This window comes from Chrysemys picta, chromosome 9 (assembly GCF_011386835.1).
Source record: "Chrysemys picta bellii isolate R12L10 chromosome 9, ASM1138683v2, whole genome shotgun sequence".
NCBI classification, from domain to species: domain Eukaryota; kingdom Metazoa; phylum Chordata; order Testudines; family Emydidae; genus Chrysemys; species Chrysemys picta.
The window spans coordinates 103891718-103918726 of record NC_088799.1 but is presented as its reverse complement, the minus strand read 5'-3'; the positions used below and the strand labels follow the sequence as shown (position 1 = coordinate 103918726).

Genomic DNA, 27009 nt, shown 5'->3' with positions numbered 1-27009 from the left:
GAGCCCGGGAGGGGAAGCGCCCAGCTGGGGATGCAGGATCTGGAGGCTGCCCGGCAAACCGTGAAGCCGGTAGTGCTTGGGCTTCGGGCAGCCCCTATGCCTCCGGACCCTGCGCCCCCAGCCGGGCACTTCCCCTCCCAGGCTCCGGCGGTGGCAAGGGGGCTGCCTGAAGCCCATAGCACTCGGGCAGCTCGGCTCTTAAACAGAGCCGAAGAGTCAGGGGAGGAGCAGAGCCGCCACGGGAGGGGAAGTGCCTGGCCGGCATTTTCCCGGACATGTTCGGCTTTTTGGCGATTCCCCCCCGGACGGGGGTTTGAGTGCCGAAAAGCCGGACGTGTCCGGGAAAAAGAGGACGTATGGTAACCCTATATATCTATTACAATACCTGCCCTCTGTTCCTTCTACTTCAGCTCTGGATTGGATTCGTGGTAAGAAGAGGAACTGTGGGGGCATTGACCCTCACTGCCTCTTGTACCCTCGCTCAGGAGCACGAGATGATCTTTTGTGCATATGCAGGCCAATGGACAATGCTTGTTAAAATCTCTGAGCTCGGGTGCATGGTGTGCATCGTGGGTGGCACGGGAACAGCTGGCTGGGGAAGGCTAGCCCCCAGCCCTGCCCCTTCCACGCCCCCGGATCTCAGAGCCCCCCCACTGCAGCTGCTGGCCCCCACCCCAGGCTAGCTAGTGCTTGCAGCCCCCCCCCGCTGCAGAGCCCTGGGAGGGAGAGTGTGAGGCGGCATCACTGCAGCCTCCCCAGTCCCAGAGTGCCAGGAGGGAGAGCTTGCGGTGGCGCCGCAGCCCCCCTAAGCCCTGGCGTGCCAGGAGAGAGAGAGAGAGAGAGAGAGAGCGCGCACATGGCAGCACCACAGCAGCCCCCCCAGGCCTGGCACGCTGGGAGGGAGAGCGCGTGGCACCACCGCAGTCCCGGGAAGGGAGCAGCATGCCCGAGCCCCTGGAGCTCAGCAGCACCGCCAAAGCGGGACCCTGGAGGTGAACTGTGGGTGGGGTCACGCCTGGCTGTTTGGGGAGGCACAGCCTCCCCTGCCCACCGCCCAGGGTGTGCATGCATATCCTATGTGTCAATTACAGGGACCACACATCTCGAAGAATTTCTAGTTACAGGAAGTAACCTCTGTTTTCACTAGCTATTTTCTCTCCTCTCTTCCTGTCTTGGAAGCCCCATAGAAAATGTACATTTAGTCTTGTAGCTGCTATAGACATCATGACCATGTCAGGGAGAGTGGAGAGCTCATGTAATAGAATCATAGGACTGGAAGGGACGTTGAGAGGTCATCTAGTCCAGTCCTCTGCATTCATGGTGGGATGAAGTATTATCTAGACCAGGGGTCGGCAACGTTCGGCACGCGGCTCGCCAGGGTAAGCACCCTAGCGGGCCGGGCCAGTTTTATTTACCTGCTGACGCGGCAGGTTCGGCCGATTGCGGCCCCCACTGGCCGCGGTTTGCCGTCCCGGGCCAATGGGGGCGGCGAGAAGCCGCGGCCAGCACATCCCTCACCTGCGCTGCTTCTCGCCGACCCCATTGGCCCGGGACAGCAAACCACGGCCAGTGGGGGCCGCGATCGGCCGAACCTGCCGCGTCAGCAGGTAAATAAAACTGGCCCGGCCCGCCAGGGTGCTTACCCTGGCGGACCGTGGGCCGAATGTTGCCGACCTCTGATCTAGACCATCCCTGACAGGTGTCTGTCTAATCTGCCCTTAAAAATCTCCAATGATGGAGATTCCACAACCTCCCTAGGCAATTTATTTCTGTGCTTAACCACCCTGACAGCAAGTTTTTCCTAATGTCCAACCTAAATTGTCCTTGCTGCAATTTAAGCCCCTTGCTTTTTGTCCTATCCTCAGAGGCTAAGGAGAATATTTTTTCTCCTTCCTCCTTATAACAACCTTTTATGTACTGGAAAACTGTTATCATGTTTTCCCTCAGTCTTCTCTTTTCCCGACTAAACAAACTCCGTTCTTTCAATCTTCCCTCACAGGTCATGTTTTCTAGACCTTTAATCATTTTTGTTACCTTCTCTGGACTTTCTCCAATTTGTCTACATCTTTCCTGAAATGTGGCGCACGGAGATAGACACAATACTCCAGTTGAGGCCTAATTAGCACAGAGTAGAGCAGAAGAATTACTTCTTGTGTCTTGCTTACAGCACTCCTGTTAATACATCCCAGAATGATGTTTGCTTTTTTTGCAACAGTGTTACACTGACTCATATTTAGCTTTTGATCCACTATGACTCCCAGATTCCTTTCTGCTGTTCTCCTTTCTAGGCAGTCATATCCCATTTTGTATGTGTGCAACTGATCGTTCCTTTCTAAGTGGAGTACTTTGCATTTGTCCGTGTTGAATTTCATCCTGTTTTTTTCAGACCATTTCTCCAGTTTGTCCGGATCAATTTGAATTTGAATTCTGTCCTCCACTGAAGAAGACGTTTTCTCCATTGGACTCGAGTGGGACCCTAAGAATAGTATTTCAAGGGCCTGAGGGGATTAATTTTCTTGCCCCAAACTCCTCCCATCAGATTAAGCCAAACCCCACAGACCCCCAGTTGGGCCCCAATGTCAATGAATTTCTTGGTGAAGGGGCATGACTCATTTTGTTTGTATGTCCCTTGTGACAGTCCTGCATATCTAGCTGGAAATGCTAGTTTGGGCACATTCTAATGTTTTTCTGTGAGCTCTCTCTAAATATATTAGATCAAACCTGTGAGCGGTACCCCACATGCTGAATTACTCAGATTTCTAAAGCCCCATACTGTGTGTTGTAGTTAATATTGGGCATAGGAAATGCAGTTGTTCTGCTCAGGAAACGTTTCCTATCTGTCGAATGACATGTTTCTGCAGCACATCGGAGACTTGCTGAGTCTTTTACGGAAGGGAGTATGACACTGGATATGAGGACCCATGAGGCTCACTGGTTTAGAAAAATAGGTGAGTAGCACTGCCAGCGTGTAAACAGAGGGAAGAAAGGGCAAAGGGTTGGGAATAAAAATCTGTGTGTGAAGAACTAACACTTGGTGATCTCTGAATCTTCCTGCAGCAAAGTTTTGACTCACAGAATAAATTTCTTATGGAAACTTAGGGCTTGTCTACATTTACTGGGGGATCGACAAACGACAATCAATCTGTTGGCGGTCGATTTAGCGGGTCTATTGAAGACCCACTAAATTGACCACAGATCGCTCTCCCATACAGTCCTGTACTCCACCTGAACAAGAAGCGCCAGGGGAGTTGATGGGAGAGCGTCTCCCATTGACATCACGTAGTGTGGACCCTACAGTAAGTAGAGCTAAGTACATCGACTTCAGCTACGTTATTCACGCAGCTGAAGTTGCGTAGCTTAGATCGATCTCCCCCCATAGTGTAGACAAGGTCTAAGTTCTGATTTAGGGAAGACATGACCCAGGGAAGAGGGTAACATGCAGGTCAGAACCTGTAAATCAACACTTGATTGGGCCAATTAGATGCTCAGATTCTTCAGTGATGGGAATGACACAACTATCGAGAGGGCTAGATCACTGATAAATCTTTATGGGAGTGGTATGCCTAATTCTCTTCTGAATGTACTTGTCAGGATAGAAACTATATGCAGAGCAGTCTGAAACGATTGCCTTTTATGGGTCTGGGGATGGTATTGGATACTTTCAGCTAGATTCTGTGTAAATCTGGAGTAAATCCATTAAAGTTAAAGGAATTATTCTGGTTTCATACTAGAGTAATTTAGATCAGAATCTGGCTTTTCTTCATTCAACTTGGTGTGAATGGATTTAATGGCAGAAAGATTAGTTATTGAGATAACGGATTTGAAATCATGAATAATCTATATTAATAGCAGCTACTGACAGTATTTCCTGCTGTTGTTAAATGAGCCCTGTGATGGTTTCGGTCACAGAGACCCCCTTGGGACTGTCACCTGATGTGCTGAAGTTACTTCTGAGCTTGTTTTCCCTGCCAGCTTGGGACTCCAGAATCCTGCCTTGTTGAGCCAGGCACGCTAGCCTGCTGCAACACAGACCCACGACTGGTCCACGCCCCCAAAGCTGCAGACTTTAACCAAAAACTGCTCAGCTGGTCACCTGTCTCCAGCACCCAGACACCCAGTTTCCAATGGGATCCAAACCCCAAATAAATCTGTGTTACTCTGTATAAAGCTTATGCAGGGTAAACTCATAAATTGTCCACCCTCTATAACACTGATAGAGAGAGATACACAGCTGTTTGCTCCCCCAGGTATTAATCACTTACTTTGGGTTCACTAATAAACAAAAGTGATTTTATTAAGTATAAAAAGTAGAATTTGAGTGGTTTCAATTAATAACAGACAGAACAAAGTAAGTCACCAAGCAAAATAAAGCAAAAACACGCAAGTCTAAGCCTAATACATGAAGAATCTGTTTACAGGTAAAATCTCACCCTTAGAGATGTTCCAATAAGCTTCTTTCACAGCCCAGACTCCTTCCTAATCTGGGCCCAATCTTTTCCACTTGATCAGTCCTTGTTAGTTCCAGCTCAGGTGGTAACTAGGGGATTTCTCATGACTGGCAGCCCCGTTTGTTCTGTTCCACACCCTTTTATAGCTTTGGCCTAAGGTGGGAATCTTTTGTCTCTCTGGGTACCCACCCTTCCTTCTAAATGGAAAAACACCAGGTTTAAAATGGATTCCAGTATCATGTGACATGGTTACATGTCACTGTAAGACCTCATTCTTCATTATGTACACAGGAAGGCTTGCAGGTAAATAAACCCATTCACAACCAATTGTCCTAGTCAATGGGAGCCATCAAGATCCTAAGCCACCATTAATGGCCCACACTTTGCATAATTACAATATGACCTCAGAGTAATACTTAATATTTCTAGTTTCAGATACAAGAATGATACATTCATACAAATAGGATGAATATATTCAGTAGGTTATAACCTTTGTAATGATAATGTTTCCTTACAAGAGACCTTTTGCATAAAGAATACTCCAGTTACATCATATTCACATTCATAAAGCATATGGAATGCAACGTCACAAGCCCCATGTTTAAAATTTAATACTGGGCCTGAAAGGCCTGTCACTGGAGATTTTATGGGCACAGACTATACAGGCTGAAGGTTTTTATTCTAGTCTCCTGTCTTATTGATTTTATGAGCCTGGAACTTGGCTGTACAGTTCGAGAACTGCCCAGGAACAATGAGGGATTTCTTTATACTGTCGTTCAAGGTATGTGCTCTGCTTAGTATTGTCTGTGATGTGATAGATGATGTCGTGCAGCTGGTTTTGTTACAAGCTCCAAAAAAAGTTGTTAAACCTCTGATGTTGTAAATAATCCTCTGGTTTAATTAATATGTATTATCCAGTGTACTGCACCTGATTAATTACTAAGAACCTAATTGTTAAGGTTCAACCATTATCCATTCAGTAGCATATTCATATACTTATCAATTATGTACTCATTATACCTCAGTAAATACACTTTTAATAATCAGTTTTTCAAGTAGTGTCCCTATGGGTGCTCCACTTCAGGTATACTCCCACCCCTTGCACCTTTAATCGGAGGTTTTTGGTGGTGATGCCTGTTCGGCCATGCACACACCCTATGCTTTATTGTGCCCCATTCTGAGGCTATCTAGGGTTGCATGGGTGAACCACCCTCAGTTTCTTCTCGACCGTCTCTGCCTGAGATGGAGCACTAGTGTGCCTGACTTTCGAAGTCTCTTAGCCTAGTTACCCTTTTTTAGCTTATTGTTTTTTTCTTTAGTTATTTCATTTACTTTTTATTTAGGAGTTTAGGGGAACTTTCTCTTGATCCCTTTCCCCTTTTGGGAGGGAGACGTTCCCCTGTTACATACTGTTGTCCTGGCATATGCTAGACTCTCCAGGCATCAAGTGGGGCATTTCTTGCCAAGAGGCCATCGTTGTCAGCGACGGGCATTCCTGTTGTATCTGCTGTGTGGGAGAGTCTCAGATCCTCCAAAAGTAATCCATCTGCACTGCTTTTTAGGGCAGGGCAAGAAAAAAATCAGGAGCTAAAAGTGAGACTCCTAATGATGGAGCATTCCCTCCAACCAGCCTCAGATCCAGGCTTGGAGCGCCCTCTAGACATTAGTTGCTGAATTAAGATAGTGCCATGTTCATCTGGGTGTACGCAAGATAAATCCATGGAGAAGACCCATAGAAAATAGTCATTCTCCACAGAAAAAGTCAAACTCAAAAAAGACCTTGGTCCCCCCGCAGAGCAAGGCTGCTGCAGAGACCTCATGCCCCACCCTGGATGTGGCTGTGGCTCCGGCTCCAGATTCTGTAGGTATGGATCCTGTGCCTGGGGTTCCAGGCTCACCAGAGAAAAAGGGCAGCAAGCATGCCTTGGTAACTAAAACCTTTGGTGCCACACAAGCAGGACACTGCCTTATCAAATCATTCCACCTCTAAGATAACGGTACCCACTATTCCTTCAGTGCTATCTACATCTAAGTTGACCACTGAGATACCGCGAAGACACCATGCCTCTCATATGGTTTTGGCACCCCCCAAGGCATTCTCATTGGTACTGTCCACTTTGACTGGAGTGGACTTGCCAGAGCAGCATATACCCTGGGTACCGACAACAGAACAGGTCCTCGCACTCCAAAACCCACCCAGTACCTCAGGAGTTTGGATTCTTGCAGAATCTATTTGTTTTGGAGGAGCTGGCGTTTCCCTTGTTAGTTGGTACTGAGTACTAAGAGATTATTGGTACCGAGACAAGCACTTCACCAATGTGGGACATTTCTCCGGTACCACTTGATTCTCATTTTCAGAGTATGCTGGAACTCTCCTTCTTGAAGAGGAGGAATATTCCTCCAATTCGAATATTTTGATCCAGGATTCCTCTGACACTTCAGACAAGGGATTTCTATCCTGACACTTTTGAGAAGATGGGGGAGTTGCACCAAAGACAGGCCCATGTTCCCCCGACCTGGTTCAAGCACCGGTTGATGCCATCACCAATGCCTTTCGGACCTCTCCAGTGGCCATATTGGGATACTTGGGCAAAATATCCTCAGCAATTATCCTATGCTCCTGGTCTCTCTCATGGGGAATACAGAGTGACATGCTCCCCTACTCCAGCTTTGCCTTCTTCATTACCTCAGGCACAAGAATCTTTTAGCAGAAGGCTAGAATCGAGAAAGAGGTTACTCCCCAAACAAATATTTCTTCATCTTCCCCTGGTGAAGTGGCTATGCTTCCCCCACTGACTGTGACTGATGACATCACACATTTCCAATAGTTAATGAAGCGTATTGCGGATTCCCTCCATATTCCCTTGGAAGAGGTCATGGAGTCACAACGTAAGTTCCTGGACATCCTCCAGTGGACTGCTGCTACCCAAGTTGCCCTGCCCATTAATGAGGCTCTAATGGATCCATCTGGTGGACCCCTGCAACAATTCTGCTGATGTGTAAATGGGACAATAAGAAATATTATGTCCCAGCTAAAGACTCTGAATTTCTGTTCATCCATCCAACACTGAACTCCCTGGTTGTGCAGCAATGAACAAATGTGCCAGACAACATCATGCAAAGGCCACACCATATGATAAGGATCAAAAATGCCTCGATCTATTTGGCAGAAAGACCTACTCATCCAGGATTCTTCAATTTAGGATCGTGAACTATTAAGTTTTTATGGCTAAATACAATCACTCAAATTATGCCAAATTCATCACCAGAGAAAGGAATCACTTGCTCCCTGTATGCCTGCTACTGAACCATCATCATCACTTAAGCACCACTTTTGATGGCCTGGTCAAGGGCCTGAAACTATCCCACAACACTGAGATGCATATACACCATTTTACCCATCTTTCACCTTTTGGAAACCATCTCTCCACTTTCTTTCTGCATAGGAGAGAATCACATTAGATAAATGTTATGCATCCGAAGAAGTGGGCTGTAGCCCACGAAAGCTTATGCTCTAATAAATTTGTTAGTCTCTAAGGTGCCACAAGTACTCCTGTTCTTTTTGCGGATACAGACTAACACGGCTGCTACTCTGAAACCTATTAGATAAATGGGTGCTGGAGGTTATAAGATTAGGTACACTATCCATTTTACCTCCTTCCCCTATACTCAGTCCCCTTCCCTGTCCCTCTTCCGGGTGTCCTCTCATGAACACCTGTTAAAGCAAGAAGTCTACTCACTTCTACAAATGGGTGCTGTAGAACCAGTTCCTGTTCAGCACAGAGGGAAGGGGTTTTATTTTAACCACTTTCTAACCACTTCCTGAAAAAGAACTGAGGACAGAGGCTGATTTTAGATCTAAAATCAGCCTACACTGGCCCTTTACAGTGCTGCAACTTTCTCGCTCGGGGTGTGAAAAATCACCCCCTTGAGCACAGCAAGTTTCAGCGCTGTAAAGCGCCAGTATAGACAGTGCACTAGTGGTGGTAGCTATGCCCCTTGTAGAGGTGGGTTTTTTATTTTGTTAGAGCACTGGGAGAGCTCTCTCCCAGCGCTCTGCTGCGACTACACAAACCACGTTAAAGTGCTTCTGTGGCAGCGCTTTAGCGTTGTTAGTGTAGACTAGCCCTAAGAGTCCTAAACAACTTTGTCAGGTCTCAAAAATTCAGGATGTTATCTGTCACAGCTATAATTCTGTCATTAGAACCAGGAAAATGGTTTATGACCCTCAATCTATAGGATGCCTATTTTCATATTGCAATTCACCTGTCTCACAAATGATTCCTGTACTTTTCAGTAGGCCAGGATCACTTTTAGTATTGAATGCTCCCATTCGGCCTTTTGTCTGCCCCAAAAACATTCTCAGTGGTGCTGGAGGTGGTCACAGTTTACCTCTGACATCGGTTTTCTGCCTGTAATCAGGAACAAGTCTATAAAGATTCTGACAGACAACATAGTTGGCATGTTCTATATCAACAGATATGGAGGAGCCAGGTCCCCTTCCCTTTGTGTCAAAGTGGTAAAGTTCTGCAATTGATGTATGGCCATTTCCATCCTTGTTTTGGCAGTTTACCTTCTGGAGATACAGAACAGCTTAGCAGATGACCTTGGATTTCTCCCAGGACTACAAATGTCTGTTGAATCCTCAAATTCTCAGGCAAATTTTTCAGACTTGGGTTCCCCCCCCAGAAATAGACCTCTTTGTCATGGTGACCAATAAGAAATGCGAACATTTTTCTCAAGGGGGAACTTGGGTACTCTCTCTTTGGGAGATGCCTTTCTCCTTCCATGGACAAGAAACCTTCTATATGCTTGTCCTCCAACACCATTTATTCTGAAAGTGATCAGCAAGGTCAAACACAACAAAGCCAAAATTATATTAATAGTCCCAACGTGGCCAAGACAGAGATGGTGTCCGTACCTCATTTACCTAGGTGATTGTCAGGTGATCAGCCTCCCACCCATTCCTCATCTTTCCAAGGGCATCGGCTGTACTTTTCATCCCCACCCAAAGATACTTCGCCTCAAAGCTTGACTCCTTGATGGTTCATGGGACTAGAATCAACTTGCTCCAAGGAGGTAAACAGGTATAATTGAACCGTGGGAAAGAGTCCACAAAGTACACTTATCTCCCCAAGTGGAAAAGATTCAGCCTGTAGTGTGTCCAGATTTCTCTCTCAATCAGTCCTTGATTACCTCCCACAGCTAAAAAGATGGAATTATCTATGAACTCTATCCGGGTCCACTTGACTATAACAGCTTTTCATTCAGTTGCTGAGGGATTCTCATTCTTTACCCATCCTACAAATGGAAGGTTTCTGAGAGGATTGGGGAACGTTTTTCGCCAAGATAAGGAACCCACACCTATCTGGGATTTGAATTTAGTACTTAAATGCCATATGAGGCCTCCCTTTGAGCCAATGGCTACATCTTTCCTCATTAGTTTATCTCAGAAGATAGCATTTTTGGTTGTTTTCACCTCCGCTTGTAGGGTGGGAGAAATAGGGTTTCTATGTCAGATTCTCCATGGAAATGCTGTGTTGTCTTGAGTCTTGACTTGGCTCTGAAGCTTCCCTCTCCAGTTGGGGGTACTGCTCAGTAATCACCTTGGTAAGCACCATAGGGGGCCTACTGAAAGAAGGAGAGGTTACTTAGCCTGTGCAGGAACTGGAGATGTGTCCCTTTATGGGTGCTCCGCTACCCATCTTCCTTCCTCTCTGCTTTGGAGAATCCTCTGGGGACGTGGTAGAGAAGGAACTGAGGGCAGTTCGCCCGCGCAGCCCTGTATAGCCTCAGAGAAGGGGATTAAGAAACACAGGACACATGCACAGGCCGAATAGTCACTACCACCAAAAATCTCTGATTAAAGGTGCCAGGGGTGTGAGTATGCTTGAAGGGCTGCATCCATAGGGACACACATCTCAAAGAAATCCACTTACTGCACAAGGTGAATAACACCTCTTTATTCATAGTCCTGCAATTATCCAAATAAACTTACACTTTGTTATAAAATATACCAGAAATATGTTGTATTACAATTACCTGAAGTCTGGTCTATACACAACTCCTCTCTGTAGAACTGGATTCTGTACAGGACAGGTTCATCCCGTCCAGCTACCTGAACACTTGTGACCTGAGGCTGAAATTAAAAGCAGGGTTCTAGGAATACTGTTTAATCTTCAAAACAGCACAACCATCTGTCAATCCTGATTTCAGAGCAAGTGCAACGTTATCTGTTCTACCAGTAAAGGTGGGCAAACAAGGGCTTCTTTAGCTGGGAAAAGCTGTCAATGAGAAGAACACAGACATGTAGTTTAAGCCCCAAATCTATGAGGGGAAGGATATTTCCAGTTATCTTTGACGTCACTGAATAATTTAAATAACAAAGAGCTGCTATTTGATGGAGGTTTGAAATCGTGTGAACTCACGCAGTTACTGTAATGTCCAACCCCTGCTGGGATGAATGGACATGCAGTATCTCTCTACTTACCGCCCAAAATGTTGTGATAAATGTGTCCTTCTCCAGCACCTCCTAGGGGAGGCACAGCATGTGTGTGACAGTCAGAGTACCATCCAAGATTAATTTTCGTTGCATCTTCAAAAGACTCTTATTTTCAGACAATTGTTGGGATGTCAGGCTGAGACAACTGACTTGTGGAGATTTTAAAATTCTCAGTGAATCACATACTTGAATTCTATTCAGGTTCTAATATGACCCTTGTCACAATAGTAACTGAGCATCTCCCAGAAGTGCTGTAAGCGATGTGACTAGCCCCTGTCATGTGTGGTTCATTCTTTCTGTATTCCTCTCCCTAGGGAGGAGAGTTTGAGTCTGGGGGTTATTTCTATTCTTCAAAGTAATTTAATATATTACATGTACACTGTGCTCTGTGTTTATATTGTCAAAGCAGGTAGAATTGTACCTTGCACCAGGAGTGAAAGGATAGTGAGGGTTATGATGGTCTTTAGAGCCTGTGGGTGTATGTTCCACAGTTCGATATTGGCCCCTGAGAAAGTTCTGTCTCTTTCACAGATGAGCCTTACCTGTGCAATTCCACTGTACTGTAGTTTTGGTCCTCAGCCCAGGCTTTAGGCTCTAAGGCATTGTGGGGACAAAGGGTTGAGTGCCTTAAAAAGTGACTGACTGACTAGTCATCAACATAAGAGAGAGAGTTTGGGTTAATCTTATTTACACTGGTCTAAATCTGGCATAATTTTATTTCAGAGTAGCAGCCGTGTTAGTCTGTATCTGCAAAAAGAACAGGAGTACTTGTGGCACCTTAGAGACTAACAAAATTATTTGAGCATAAGCTTTCGTGGGCTACAGCCCACTTCTTTGGATGCATAGAATGGAACATATAGTAAGGAGATATGTATGTGTATATATATCTCCTCAATATATGTTCCATTCTATGCATCCGAAGAAGTGGGTTTTAGCCCACAAAAGCCTTATGCTCAAATAAATTTATTAGTCTCTAAGGTGCCACAAGTACTCCTATTCTTTTTGCGGATACAGACTAACACGGCTGCTACTCTGAAACCTGTCATTTAAAATAAGTGTTGCCATTTTCAGAATGGGGAGGCATATTTGAAGGTTGTACTATGTCCCTGTTAACAAGAAATGTCTGTTAATTTCAGTTCTATACAGAACATGGGGAAAAAATGTTTGCCCACAAGAAAAGGAGAGAGTGATTTTTGAGAGCTAGCAATATAGGAAAAATATAAAAGAATGATTGAGAGTATCCCTTTAATGTATGTGATGTTGTTGTAGCGGTGTTGGTTCCAGGATATTAGAGAGACAAGGTAGGTGCGGTAATAGCTTTAATTGGACCAACTTCTGTTGGTGAGAGAGACAAGCTTTTGAACTTATGTGAACCTGAAGAAAAGCTCTGTGTAAACTTGAAATCTTGTCTCTCTGACCAGCAGAGGTTGGTCCAATATAAGATATACCCGCCTCGTGTCCCTTTAAGTAAAACTTGTCCCCAAATTGTGCTGTCATTGTTGTTGCTGCTGCTGTATAAACCAAGGACAAAACAGAAAGGCCCAGAAGGGTCAGCTTCAACGGAAGTGACGTAATCAGTGCTCTCCAGGTGGAAAAAGATGAGTGGGAAGGAAGGAAATGGTACTTGAGCCTCTGGAAAAATGTCACAAACAGTGGGAGATAAAGGAAAAATGGAAATAAGTAAACTGCTTCCTTTTTATCCTTGCAGTAGAAAATGTTTTTCTTTGTTGATCGCTAGCCGTGGCCTAGCAGTATCCTCGCTGTCTATTCATGTTTCTGTTTTAGTTGTCCCAGTTTTGTCCTTCTGATAAAGCTGTTCTGATTGCCCAGAAGACATGCTTGCTGTTGGCTGCAGCAGTTGATCTGGAAATGGGACGATGCAGTTTAACATTCACTGACCAGGTAGAGTGCTGTTGTGTGAACAGGTAGAGTGCTGGCCCTTTACATATCGGGCAGGTGTACATCTGGCTTTTAATGTACCCTAAACATAGCTTCTTTTGGTGTTTTTATAATTCTCAGTTATTTCCCGTAGGATGGGAGCTTGAAAATACAAGCCTTTCACAATATAGAGTAAATGTGCATGTTGCTTTACAAACAATATAAGATATTGGACCAAATTCTCAGCTGCTGTAAATTGATTTTGTTGACTTCAATGGAGCTAAATGGATTTACACTATCAGAGGATCTGGGCCAGTGTCCCTGCCCCCAGGAGTTTACATTACCATCTACATTAAGATAACATGTAAGAAGGGGTGATAACAAACCAGGGTGGAAGAGGCAGATTAAGACTATAGCAGTAGGATTATGCAGTTGCTGAGGTGGTGATGTGAATATCATGAAGGTCACAGTTTTTATTTTCTGATACATACACACACCCTGGAGGAGAATATTCAAGTTAATAGATTGTGGAAGATGAACAGAAGTCTGAGTGGTGGTCAGTGCAAAGGTTTGCAGAGCGAGGTTCAGTGCTGGGGCCTCTGTCTTTTCTGCAGAGAACATTGAACAAAATTAAGTTTCTTTTTAAAAAACACTCCGGGAGTGATTCTTTCTTGTAAGTACTGGCCCTAATTGTGACACTATGATCTTGCCTTTGCACCTCTTTGACAAGGATTGAGAGCCCAGCCATGCAGAACAGACCAGTGCTGCTAGTTGCTCTCATTTGGTTTGCAACCTATGCATGGCCCTTCTTACAACTCTGTATGGCAGGAGTTCTCAGACTTTTGTATGGGTGACTCCTTTCACACAGCAAGCCTCTGAGTGCGACCCCCCCCCCTTATACATTAAAAACATTTTTTTATATATTTAACACCATTATAAATGCTGGAGGCAAAGCGGGCTTTGGGGTGGAGGCTGGCAGCTCCCGACCCCCCAGGCAATAACCTCACGACCCCCTGAGGGGTCCTGACCCCCCGTCTGAGAACCCCTGATGTATGGTGTCAGGTGATAATACCATTCTGGATTCCAGGATTTGATTTCTGGTACAAATATAGGTGATAATGCCCTCTGTTACTCTGCCAAGGGGCCGGAGGTTCAATTTCTCATTCCACTCAGATTATAGTGCCCTGTGTTACTGCTGTGCTGGGTACTTGGGTTTAGTTCTGATACTAGTCTCTTACTCACCAGACAGGCTGCAAGCATTGCACTGCATAGACAGGAATGTTCAACTGTTTTGAGAATGTCTTTCACTCAGTAGCAATGTTTTCTGGCTGATGGTTCATATAAGCCATGTCCCTAAGAGTCGTCTTAGTGCTATGTGCCTGGACCAATGGAGCCTCAAGTGTGAAGGATCCTTGATGCTTTGAATGGGGTGTAGAGGTCTCTCCTAAAGAAGAAGAAAAAGAAAACTGGGTGCAGATGATGCATTAAAGTTAGCCTGGCTTTTCACTTATTATGTAGCCAGGTTCTCTGGAGGCGTCTCTACTGTAGTTTGCTGTGAGATTTATATTCATATTTCTTGTTTAAAACATAGTTTAAAAATAATGTATTAATTTTACAAAATAGATTGAGCTTCTGTCTCAGGCCCTTCATCATATCCAGGCATGTAGGGAAATCTGGAATGTTCTGAAGCTAACAGGTAAGTTAGAAATTCTGTAATCAAATGCTGTTGATTATGTAGTATAGCAGTACTTAGAACAAATATTTCTAAGAGTCTTATCACTTTGATAATGGAAAATTTGTGTATCAAGGAACTGCTCTTTCCAATTCAAAAGTGTTGAAACATCTGAATGACAAAATGATTTGATGTAAGAACTAGAGAGGCCAGAAGCACAATGATTTTTGTGTATCCTTGTTGGCTTTCTCATTGTCTAGATGCTATCTGATTCAGCAGGTTTGGAACTCAAAGATTTCAGATTAATTTTATGGGCTGGCCAATGACTAGAGCACCCTGTACAAAAATTCCCAGGTTCTCTGAGACCCTGCCCCAGCTCCTTCCATCCCTCCTCCCTCTGTCACTCACCATCCCCACCGTCACTCACTTGCTCATTTTCACCGAGCTGGCTCATGGGAGTTGGCGTGCAGGAGCGGGTGCGGGCTCTGGCTGGGGATGCAGGCTCTGGGGTGGGGCCAGAAATGAGGAGTTGAGGCTACAGTAGGGGGCTCTGGGCTGATGCAGTGGGTTGGGATGCGGGAGGGGGTGAGGGCTCCGGCTGGGGATATAGGCTCTTGGGTATGGCCAGGGATAAGGGATTTGGGATGCAGGAGGGGGCTCTGGGCTGAAGCTGAGGGGTTTGGAGTGTGGGAGGGGCTCTGGGCTGGGGCAGGTGGTTGGGGTGCGGGAAGGGGATGAGGGGTCTGGCTGGGGGTGCAGGCTGTGGGGTGGAGCCAGGGATGAGGGATTTGGGGTGCAGGAGGGTGCTCGAGGCTGTGGGGTGGAGCCGAGGGTTCAGAGTATGGAAGGAGACTCTGGGTTGAGGCAGGGAGTTGGGATGTGGGAGGGGATATGGGCACTGGGCTGGGGTGCAGGTTCCGGGGTGGGGCCAGAAATGAGGGGTTCAGGGTGTGGAAGGGGGCTTCAGGCTGGGGCAGGGGGTTGAGGTGCAGGGGGAGTGAGTGCTCCAGCTGGGGGTGCAGGTACTGGGGTGGGGCTGGGACTGAGGGGTTTGGAGGGCAAGAGGGGGATCAGGGCTGGGGTGAAGGATTGGGGTGTGGGAGGGGCTCAGGGGTGCAGGCTCCAGGTGGCACTTACCTCAAGCAGCTCCCGGAAACAGTGGCATGTCCCTTTCTGGCTCCTAGGCGGAGGCGCGGCCAGGTGGCTCTGCGCGGTGCCCCGTCTGCAGGTGCCACCCCCGCAGCTCCCACTGGCCGCGGTTCCTGGCCAATGGGAGCTGCAGAACTGGCCCTTGGGGAGGGGACAGCATGCGGAGCCCCCTGGCTGCCCCGACGCGTAGGAGCTGGAGGGGTGACATGCTGCTTCTGGGAGCTGCGCGGAACCGTGGCAGGCAGGGAGCCTGCCTTAGCCCCGCTGCGCCACCGACCGGACTTTTAACGGCCCAGTCAGTAGTGCTGACCAGAGCTGCCAGGATCCCTTTTTGATTGAAAACCAGACACCTGGCAACTCTAGTCTGTGAGTGTCATCCAGAAACAGCACAAGTTTGGAAATACAGCTGTACCCTGCATAGCTATAACTCATAATACAAAGGTGATACAAACATATAAATGAGATGATCATACTTGGCAAATTATAACATTTTCGCAGATACCTTACACGGCATATCTGATCAGATTCATTGCAATTTTATAATAGTGGTATCAATAACATCACAGCATTCCGCATATTCCATACAGCGTCACATATTCAAATGTCAATCTGATTGTTTTTTTCAGTTTCCCTTACAAGATTGTAGTATCATGGCAACGAGGTCTCCTGAAGGAAGATACTGCTAGCACTCCTCTTAGCTTCGGTCGTTATTATGTAGAGGCCTCCTCTGTGTGATTGTTACTCTTTTTATAATGTGTAGAACAATATTTTCAATTCTGTGAAGCTGCCATTATTTTGCTTAGTGCACCATCTCTATAAGGTGTAAACTATCTGAGAGAAAAAGACATTTTTTAATGAAAAGAGGCATTTCTGAGCCATCATACTGCTTAAAAGCAATGTCCTTTGTAGAAACAGCAGTATAGGAGCCTATTGCTCACTTTCCATTTGACTTCAATACCCATTTAATAAACGGAAGAAATTTATTGCTTAATTTTCAATCTTAGTGACAAATTCTGCTTTCAGTGGGAGTGGTGCACACATCTCTGAGCCCAGAATTTGACCCTAATGATTAATCTTAACTTGTTCTGATTGTTAAAACATGAAGAAAATAGGTTCACAATCCCAGCCTGTCAGAGTCTCATAATGAAGAGTCCCTTTACAGTTAGGAAGCTGTCCTCTGGCTCTGAATAGTCATCTACTTTTCTTTCCAAGAGAGTTCCCAGTTTCTGCAGAGCAAAAAGTGTTTGTCACGTTGGAATATTAAGAAAGTTGCTTGCTTTTGAGGTAGGCTTCTCTATATAGGTGTAATTTACTAAGGATTATTCACTCCAGATTAATGCTGGGAGAAAACTACAGGAGTTTAATCTGTGCCGTGTGTATTTATGCGCTTCAAACATAAGTAAACCTCATAGTTAGTTGTTCCTTACTGTTAAGTCTCAGTGCCTTGGTTTAAGGATTTTCCTGCTACTGAAGGCAAAGCTGCACCTTGCAGCTTCATTTCATAAACTGATGTAACAGATTGACTAATAACAGGCAATACTGTGTGTCCTCTGCAGGAGATTTCTCCAAAGACCCAACAGACACATTGCTGCTGCTTTATGAATTTGAAGCAAGAGCCAAACTCAATGATCCAGAACTGGAAACCCTGCTGGAATTGGTGTGGGAACTGCCACAAATAGAGACTAAGACGCTGGAAACCATTGCTTGTAAGGGCCCTATTTACATTTCCACAGTTCTTGAAGTCATGTAAAGAAACTTGGCCATGGCTGCATCTTATGATATTCTTTCGCTTTCATTTGGAGTGGGTGGGATTATGCTCTACAGCAGTGCTTCTCAAAGCTGGTCCGCCGCTTGTTCAGGGAAAGCCCCTGGTGGTCCAGGCCAGTTTGTTTACCTGCCGTGTCCGCAGGTTTGGCCGATTGCGGCTCCCACTAGCCGCGGTTCGCCGTCCCAAGCCAATGGGGGCGGCGGGAAGTGGCGTGGGCCGAGGGATGTGCTGGGCATCCTTCCCGCAGCCCCCATTGGCCTGGAGCGGCGAACCGCGGCCAGTGGGAGTCGCGATCGGCTGAACCTGCGGAAGTGGCAGGTAAACAAACCGGCCTGGACTGCCAGGGGCTTTCCCTGAACAAGCGGCGGACCGGCTTTGAGAAGCACTGCTCTACAGCAATGAAAATCTATGCAAAATCCAGGCATTCTTTGTCACCTGGGGGAGGTATTTGTGATCATGGTAGTACCCAGAGATCTCCATATTTTGAAGTATCAACCTGTTGGTGATACATATGGGAGATGAGCCAGTGCCTTACAGACTCTCTCCATCTCAAAAATCCAAAACCTTTTCATAGAGTTTAGGGCCAGAAGGAACCAATATGGTTGTCTAGTCTGACCTCCTGCCTGACACAGGCCATGCAATGTCCCCTAGTGGTTCTTGTATCCAGTCCAATAACTTCTGATTGAGCTAGACCAGATCCTTCAGAAGACATCCGGTCTTGACTTAAAATCCAAAGATAATGGAGAAGCTTGTAACTGGCACTTGCTGTACTGCTCTGTGTCCTCCTCACAAAGCTCTAGCCATGCCTTCTGCAACTTGAGCATTTAGAATGGGCTTTCAGGAAGGTGAGGGAGAATTTTAGAACCAAAATGACAAATTGTTTACTTTTCACTTATTTTGAAGCTATTAGTGTTGATCAGGGAACGACTCCTAGATTCTGCATTTCTCTTTGTTTTTTTTAAATCAGACATGGTATTGCCAGGAAATGTAAAACAAAACCAAATAGCCATTGTTAATGTAGGACACCTCTATTTTTTTGTTGCTGCAGGAGACGTAGCCAGTCAACAAAGAGAACTCTCATTAACTACAGAACCTATTTTTTTAAGCTCTGCAACTATCATTTATGATATTGTGACAAGAAAGAGGTAAAGGCATGCTGGCTTGTGCTCTGCACCTGCAGTCACTAGTACTGTGCAGCTCTGCAGGGCAAGAATAAAATTGCTGCTTATGAAATAACATGTCTGTTGTACAAATCTAGATTCATTCATTTATCACAAGGAACCAGAAACAGTGCAGTGACCAATGTGCGGGAAGTCTGATCTTGTTCACTTTCATTTTCCTTCTCCATATTCTTTTGTTTTTCAAGCATTAGCGATGGAGTCTCCTGCTCATTATCCCTCTGTGTGTAAGAGGGCCCTCAAGAGCGCTCTGACCCTTCATAGGAAACAGGAAGCCATTGATGCTGTGAGAGTCAGGTTAGTGTTCACACCAATTACTGCTAGAAGGACTGAGGCCGGGAATGTGCACAGGCAGTCAGGTGGTCGTGTATCCCATCAACTGGTCATTGTTTATCCTGGATATATGTCAAACTGTTCCAAGGAGGGACTGGCAGGGAAGGAAGACATATAAGGGAATCAGTTGTTGATTGCATGTTAGATCCCTTTCTCTGTGCTCTCTGATTTTTGCCTTGTGGGGCAGGAACCTGTCTGTATTATGGCTGTGAGGCACCCAGTAAAATCTTAGTTACTTGATAGAAAACGTAGTAATGAGCACAAGGGTTATGATGATAAACAGAAGGGGTCAAACTCTTGCTTATGTCAATAGCCACACTGATTTCAGTGGATCTGCTCACTTGAATAAGGCTGTGTTTTCACTGCAGAGTTAACTTGGGTGATCAGCATGTAGGTTAGCCTAGCCCAGCTGTGAACAGCCACACTGCAAAGCCCTGAGTTACCAGGTCCTCACAGGTGCCGCACTCCCCCATGTGTGTCACTATGACTATTTCTTTCAGTGATTGTCCCTATGGGTATTCCATGTGAAGATGTGTGTCTCCCATGTGCTCTTGATTGGAGAGTTTTGTCAGCAGCATCTGTGGGTCCGTACCTGCACCTTATGCACCCTTGAGCTCTGGCACGAGGAGCAGACACATCACCACTCCAGTTCCTTCTCAACTGCCTGCAGCTCGAGATAGAGCAATTGTGGTGTCTGAAGCATAGTTTCACAGCTTACTTCACTTTAACATTGTATTGTTTTATTTCTTTTCTGTAAGTTTGTTTGTTTTGGATATTTTTAGCACAGGTTTGTGCTTTTGAAGGGGGTTCCACTCCCCCTCCTTTCTTTGCATGCATGGCCTTTTTACCCTCAATCCCTGTTTGTTTGCTGCCTTTCCTTCTATGGGTAATGCCAAAAACCTCAGGATGCCAGGCCTGCCACAGGTTTTTCCCCATCCTCAAGTCCTGCTGTATGCTTATCCTCCAACACCATCAATCCTGAAGTTTCTGAACAAGTTGAAACAGGTGAGAGTAGTGACCATTCTGATAGCACAATCATGGCCGAGGCAGGTGTGGTTCTCAGATCTGCTTTGCCTCTCTCTGCGCTTTGCGTTCCTCTGACAGTAGACCTTCTGACCCGGGAATCAGTAACCATAACCCACCTCAGTTTTTCATTGCTGCACCTCAAGGCTTCCTTGATGGCTCTTGGGCATAGAACAGAATTGTTCTCTTGAGGTTCAGACAGTGCTGCTGAATAGCAGGAAACCCTCCACCCTACTCTGGGACCTTAATTTGGTTCTCATTGCCTTAAGAAGACCCCCATCCAAATTCTTGGGAAGCTGCTTATTTCTTCATTTGGTCTTCAAGGTCTCATTCCTCATAGCCATCACCTTAGCCAGAAAGATAGGAGAACTAGGGGCACTTATGACTGACCCCACCTGTACATGATATTCTACTGTGAGAAGGTGACTCTATGCCCCCATCCTTGTTTCCTGCCTAAGATCTCATCAGACTTCCGCCTCAATCAGGTCATTCAATGGCCAGTGTTTTACCCCATGCCTCATTGGTTGAGAGAGGAGGCTAGTCTTCATAATCTGGGTGTAAGAAGAGCTCTTGCCTTCTATCTCAATAGGCCGAAGCCCTCCAGAACTTATCCCCGACTCGATCTCTTTTTAGAATGAATGGACAGTCGATTTTCACCCAAAGACTATCTCAGGATCTCAGAATGGATCTTGGCATGCTGTGAAGCATCTGGAGGGGTTCCCTCACCGAGGATTACTTCCCATCCTACTAGTGCCCAATCCACCTCTGTAGCCCTACTTAAGAATATATCCATCACAGACATTTGTAGGGCTGCCACCTAGTCTTCTGTGCCCACATTTTCTCACTACACTATTGCACCTGCTTGCAGGGCAGATGAAGCCTTTGGTGATGCGGTTCTGTGATCTATACTGAATTTGCCTCCTCAGCACCCTCTTCCATATTGAGGTACTGTGCAAGAATCTCCACACGTTCAGCATCCATAGGGACAATAGCTTGAAGAAGGAAGAGAGGTTACTTACCTCTACAGTAACCAGAGTTCTTCAAAATGCTTTGTCCCTATAGGTTTTCCACTATCCTCCCTCCTCTCAACTTTGGAGTCTTTGCATCTGAACTTCCTGATTGGGAAGGAACTGGAATGGTGGTGGGTCTGCCTCTCCCTACATACTCTCGTATTGGAGCAGGAGGGTGCATAGGGCACAGGCACAGATACATGAACACTGCTGACAAAAATCTGATTGTTCGCACACCCATGTGCTATCGTTCTCACATGGAGTACCTGTAGGAACAAAACTTCTTGAACTCGGTTACTGTATAAGTAAGTAATCTCGCCTTCTGGGGTCATACCCCATGTTCTTGGTGTGGCAGTAAGATGAGCTGCCTTATGATTCCCAGTGAATTGCGGAAAAAATTGTCTGTTCTTCTGGGCACACAAGGGGAATTGTGGGAACACATTCGAGGACTGTCAGCATGCAGGGGGATTAGCCTGCAAGATGGGTCACCACCCTGAATGAAAGCAACATTTGGGTTTTATCTACAGCCCCAGAAGAGCCAGCTAGCCCAGCTTGAAAGCATCACTAAACTCGGATGAGAGGGTGTAGTATGTGGACAGAAGAGGAATTATGGGGGCCTGAATTAGAGCCTGAGTTAACTCTATAGTGAAGATCTATCCTTAGGGAGGGGAGAGCCAGAAGATGTCAGCCTATGCTAAGCAGGCAGCTTCTGAATCAGCGAGTGACTGCTTAAAACATGATGCCCAAGAGATGAGCCCATGTTCATTGAATAAAAACCGCTCTCACTTAGGCCTTGTCTACACTACAGCGTTTTGTCAATGCAGGTTATGCCGACGATCAAAACCCAGTATAATCACATTTGCATATAATCACGTTTTCATGTTCGCACAATGCTCCTTCTGTGGCGGAGCGTGTCCACAGTTGGTGCTCTAGCATCGACAGTGAGAGCAGTGTACTGTGGGTAGCTATCCCACTGTGCTACTTGCCACCTGCTGCAGCTAGAAGTTGTGGGAAGATGGAGTGGATTGCAGTGTATCATGGATGTGGGCTCAACGTCCCATGATGCACTTTTTTTCCGTCCCAACATTCCATGGGCTTCCGACTGCATTTCACAGCATTTTCCAATTTCCCCTATTTACTGTGCGCCTGCTATCTCTGAAAGCATGGACCCTGCACTGCTCTCTACTGTTGTGGTCACTATTATGAACACATCACAGCTGATTATGCAGTATATCATGAGCATCCAATGTGACCAGGAATCCAAGGTGCCCGACTTTCTGTGTGCCATGGAAAGAAACAACACCAGATTACTTTTGGCATTCACGGAGCAGCTGCACACAGTGGACCATCGCTTTTGGGCTTGGAAAACAAGCACTGTGTGGTTGGATTGCATCGTTATGCAGATCTAAGGTGACGAGCAGTGGCTGCAGAACTTTCAAATATGCAAAGCCACCTTCCTGGAACTGTGTGCGGAGCTTGCCCTAGCACTGCAGCGCAAGGACACCAAAATGAGAGCTGCCCTATCGGTGGAGAAGATCATGACGATCACTGTGTGGAAGCTGGCAACTACAGACTGCTACCAGTTGGTCGTGAATCAGTTCGGAGTTGGGAAGTCCACCGTTGGGGCTGCGTTACTGCAAGTATGCAAGGCCAGTAATTGCATCCTGCTACAAAGGACTGTGACTGTTGGCAATGTGTGTGAAATAGTAGATGGATTTGCGGCAACGGGATTTCCTAACTGCGGCAGGGCGATAGATGGCATGCGGAGTCCAATTTTGGCCCCCGACCATCTTGCGACCGAGTACTTCTCTATGGTATTGAAGGAGCTTGTGGATCACTGGGTGTGTCACTGACATAAGTGCGGGGTGGTCCAGGAAGGTGCATGACGCATGCACCTTCAGGAACACTGGCCTGTACATAAAGCTGCAAGCAGGGACTTTCTTTCCAGATCAGAAGATTCCATTGGAGGATGTTGAAATGCCCATAGTGATCCTGAAAGACCCAGCATACCCTTTACTCCCATGGCTCATGATGTCTTACATGGGAAACCTGGACAGCAGCAAGGAGCACTTCAGCAATAGGCTGAGCAGGTGCAGAATGACCGTAGAATGTGCCTTTGGCAGATTAAAAGCACACTGGCGCTGCCTTTATGGCAGGTTAGACCTAAATGAAGAAAATATTCCCATGGTCATAGCAGCCTGCTGTGCGCTGAGTAATATTTGTGAGGCTAAGGGTGAAAAGTTTCTCCTGGGGTGGAGCACGGAGGCGAATCGCCTGGTGGTTGATTTTGAGCAGCCAGATACCAAGGCTATTAGAGGGGCACAATGGGGTGCTATTTGATTCAGGGAGGCTTTGAGGCACCATTTTGACAGTGAGCACCAGTCATGTGTCTTTCTATACAGCACTCTGTCATGCTTTAATTTGCCGCCTTTCATGAAATTTTGATTTCTGACCATGATTTGTAATCCGCAAATGATCAAATTACAACTGTGTATTAATTCCAGCAGCAACCACCATGTGCAAGAGACAAATAAAGATTTGTTATCTTTCAGAGAGTATGTTTTTATTAAATACCAATTAACAACACACACAAAAGGGTTGGTGGAAAGGGAGATAACAGTGATGGGCAGTGTAGGCTCTTATTGCTGTGTGTAAGTCCAGCTATCATTTTGGAAGCTGTCCGAAGGGGTGGAGTGAATGGGATACCGAGTCGGGCTGGAAAGTTGCAAGGAATGTGTGGGAGGAGTTTGGGGATGGCATGGAAAGCAGTTCTGTATTGGCGGTGGGAGGCGGGGGGGACAAGCACGGATTAATTCTGCAGGCAGCATGATTAGGGACTTTTAACATCTCTGTTTGCTCCTCCATCACTTTTATCATCTGATCCTGGCCCATTAAAATTCACTTCTGGATCTCCTTGCTGTCCTATCTGTTTTATAATTTTCTTTTAAACTCTCTTTCCACATCCTGCATTCTTGGTTTTTGGCCTTTGAGGATTGGAGCATCTCTCGAAACATGTCCTCCTTGCTCACTTCCTTATCTGGTAGACAATGAGGAGTATGGCACCTTAAAGACTAACAGTTTTATTTGGGCATAAGCTTTTGTGGGTAAAAAAACACTTCTTCAGCTGCAGCTGAAGAGGTGGTTTTTTACCCACGAAAGCTTATGCACAAATAAATTTGTTAGTCTTTAAGGTGCCATCGGACTCCTCGTTATTTTTGTGGATACAGACTAATATGGCTACCTCTCTGATACTTATCTGGTAGAGGCGCTCTGCTGGTATGTACGGGGTTCCTCTGAAGGCCACATCTGTAGAAGCACAATAAACAGAAGCGTGATTGTTTAGTGCATGTATAGCATCAAATCATTATAGTAAAATGCACCTCTTTTGAAATATGAATCAGTTTCTCGCTATCCCTTGGAAAGCACACATCTCAGCAAATGCCCTAAACATGGTGAGTTCGGCCTAGGGGAGTGCTTAAGATGGGACAAAGGATCTAGGAGGCAACTAAGGACAATATTGTAAATTTTGCCACTATTTTCCATAGGCGGGGGTCTGAAGCCATATTTCACTCCTGAGGGTATGCAAGAGTGCATCTCCTGCTAGTATGCCGCTTCAGACTGAGTCTCTATGCTGCTAGTCTGTGTGCCGTGTTGGTCCCTGCACGAGTGATTGCCGATTGGCATGGGAGAGTTTCCTAAAACGGCAGGAGGAACAAAGCCGCTCTGCTAAGGAATCTTTGGCTGAGGATGGGCGAGTACATCCAGGAAAGTTTCCTAGAGATCTCTCTAGAGGATTCCCATGAAATCTCGGTGTGCATTAACACACTGTTCTGCTGCACTGCTTAGCTGCACAGGGGGATGTGAATCACATGCAAACACAGCTAGTCTTGTACATTTCTATCCCTTCACCCACTTCTAGAACGTAACAAAGCAAAGGACAGCTCTACCTCATATAACCGAACAGCATCGACTCAAAAGGATCACTTACCAGAGCTCCCCTCTCCTGCTTCATGCGCATCAGAGATGGACTGCTGGGACTGGCTTGACCCCTCTGGAGTGGAAAAGAGGTCCTGCTGTGTGCTCCACATCATCCTCCAACTTGATCACTTTGTCCATGACTTCGTCCTCAGGTCCTCAGCCCCGCCAAAGTATCCATACGGTTTGTGGAGGTGGGATTGCTGCCTAGGAGCGGCAAGTCTTCAGGCAGCACCAGAGCAACAGTTCGACTCCCTTGCCTTCTGGTGTGCCTGCCTCAGCTCCTTTATCCTCACACGGCACTGATGCGTGTCCCATTCCTAGCCCTTATCCAACATGCCACAAGAAATCTGACCATAGATATCGAAGTTTCTACAGCTGGAGCATAGCTGGGACTTCACAGCCTCCTCCCCACAGAGTCAGCAGATCCAACAACACAGGTACTCCAAGCAGGAGAGTGTTTGCTGCCTGGAGACGCTGTAATCAGCTGGGAAGATGTGATGTGAGCTCTCCATGCTGAGCAAACATGAAGTGGAATTTCAGAAATTCCCAGGTGCAGGGCAGCAGAGTTCAAACTGCTGACTAGAGCAGTCAGGATGGGCATTGTGGGACACCTCCTGGAGGCCGTTTACAGTGACATAAACAAATGCAGTGTCTACACTGACACTGTTGATATTTTGTTGCCAAAAGCTCTACGCCTCTTGTTGAGGTGGTTTTATTTTTTCTGCAAAGCAGGAGAGTTTTGTCGGCAGAAGGAGCATTATAGTGTGTATACCTCCACTGTTCTGTTGCTGAAAGCTGACTTTTGTTGACAAAACTCTATAATATAGACAAGACCTTAATAGATACCCTTTTTCCAGAACATAATGTGAGCTTCTGGGCACAGGGACTCTGTTTCCTCTCTGATCTCTTCAAGGGTGAACTCATTAGTGCTGGTAATGGTAATGGAGTAGGTTTGTGTACTTGTGCTGCATACATACGGTATGTAAGGAGGAAATCTTCTGTTGGTTTTGTTTAACTAATATCTTTTAATATGCTGTTATACATCACTTAGCCACTAGTGTAGACAAAGGTCATCATGTTTAAAAATGTGGTAGCTGGTTGTAATTAACCCTAGGGCCTCCAAGAAGGAAACTGGCAAGGAGCTGGTTCCATCCAAACCTGTCTGTACTTCCTTTGTGTTGCAGAAGAACAACAAGAGGGTTCATGCTAAGGCCCCTCTTGCTAGATCATGCAGTCCAGGACAAGCAGCTTTGAGCTAAGGGTGTCCCAGATAAAAGACTCTGGCTTAGGCGAGAACAGAGTGTGCTAAGTAAATTAGTGCAAAATAGGGAGCTGCTGCTTGGTGACAGGGCAGTAGTAGCTGAGGTTGCTGCAATTTTGGTTGCCTCTGCTCAAGATAAACAGGACTTGTGAACATTTAGTAAGTTAGTAAATTACACAGAAAATACCCTGACTCCATGTCACCAAATTCCCTTCAAGTGGGAAACTAACCTGCTGCAAGGCTCCAATATCTGCTACTACAAATGGGCAACACTAGTCACTTTAGGATTACCCATGACTAAGGCTGCAAGTTTGTCATGGTGGTCACAGAAGTCATGGATTCTGAGACTTTCCGGGAACTCCGTGACTTCTGCAGTGGCCTGTGTGGCTGGTCCGGGGGCCGCCTGAGCAGCTTGGGCAGCCCCTGGGCCAGCTGCACAGGCTGCTACTGGGGCAGTCTTGGGCCACTGCCCCCCCCCAGCAGCACCAGGAGTTTGGGTGTGGGAGGGGGCTCTGGTGTGGCGCTTTCCTTGGGGGAGGGGGCTCCCCAGAAGTGGCCACATGTCCCACCCTCCGTTCCTAGCTCTGCACACTGCCTCCGCCCGCAGGCACCATTCCTGTAGCTCCCATTGGCTGTGGTACCCAGCCACTGGGCGCTGTGGAGCCGGCGCTTGGGGTGGAGGGGCAGTACGGGGAGCTAGGTCCTGAGGGAGGGACATATCCCGCTTCCGGGAAGCCGCAAGGAGCTGGGTAGGGAGCCTGCCAGCCCCGCCAACCCCCTCCCCTCCCAGCACCAGTGGGGGTCCTGGC

General features: G+C 46.4%; 1 protein-coding gene across 5 annotated transcripts in view; it reads left to right on the top strand.

The window, feature by feature from the left end:
* TEX11 (testis expressed 11) overlaps positions 1-27009 on the top strand; it is a 110318-nt gene that overhangs the window by 70709 nt on the left and 12600 nt on the right. For all 5 annotated transcript variants that reach the window (XM_065557384.1, XM_065557381.1, XM_065557380.1 and 2 more), the window contains 6 exons: positions 2862-2948; positions 5159-5229; positions 12736-12852; positions 14452-14524; positions 17206-17355; positions 18784-18892. In XM_065557384.1, the coding sequence (XP_065413456.1) occupies positions 2862-2948; positions 5159-5229; positions 12736-12852; positions 14452-14524; positions 17206-17355; positions 18784-18892 (607 nt within the window). The remainder of the gene's footprint in view (positions 1-2861; positions 2949-5158; positions 5230-12735; positions 12853-14451; positions 14525-17205; positions 17356-18783; positions 18893-27009) is intronic.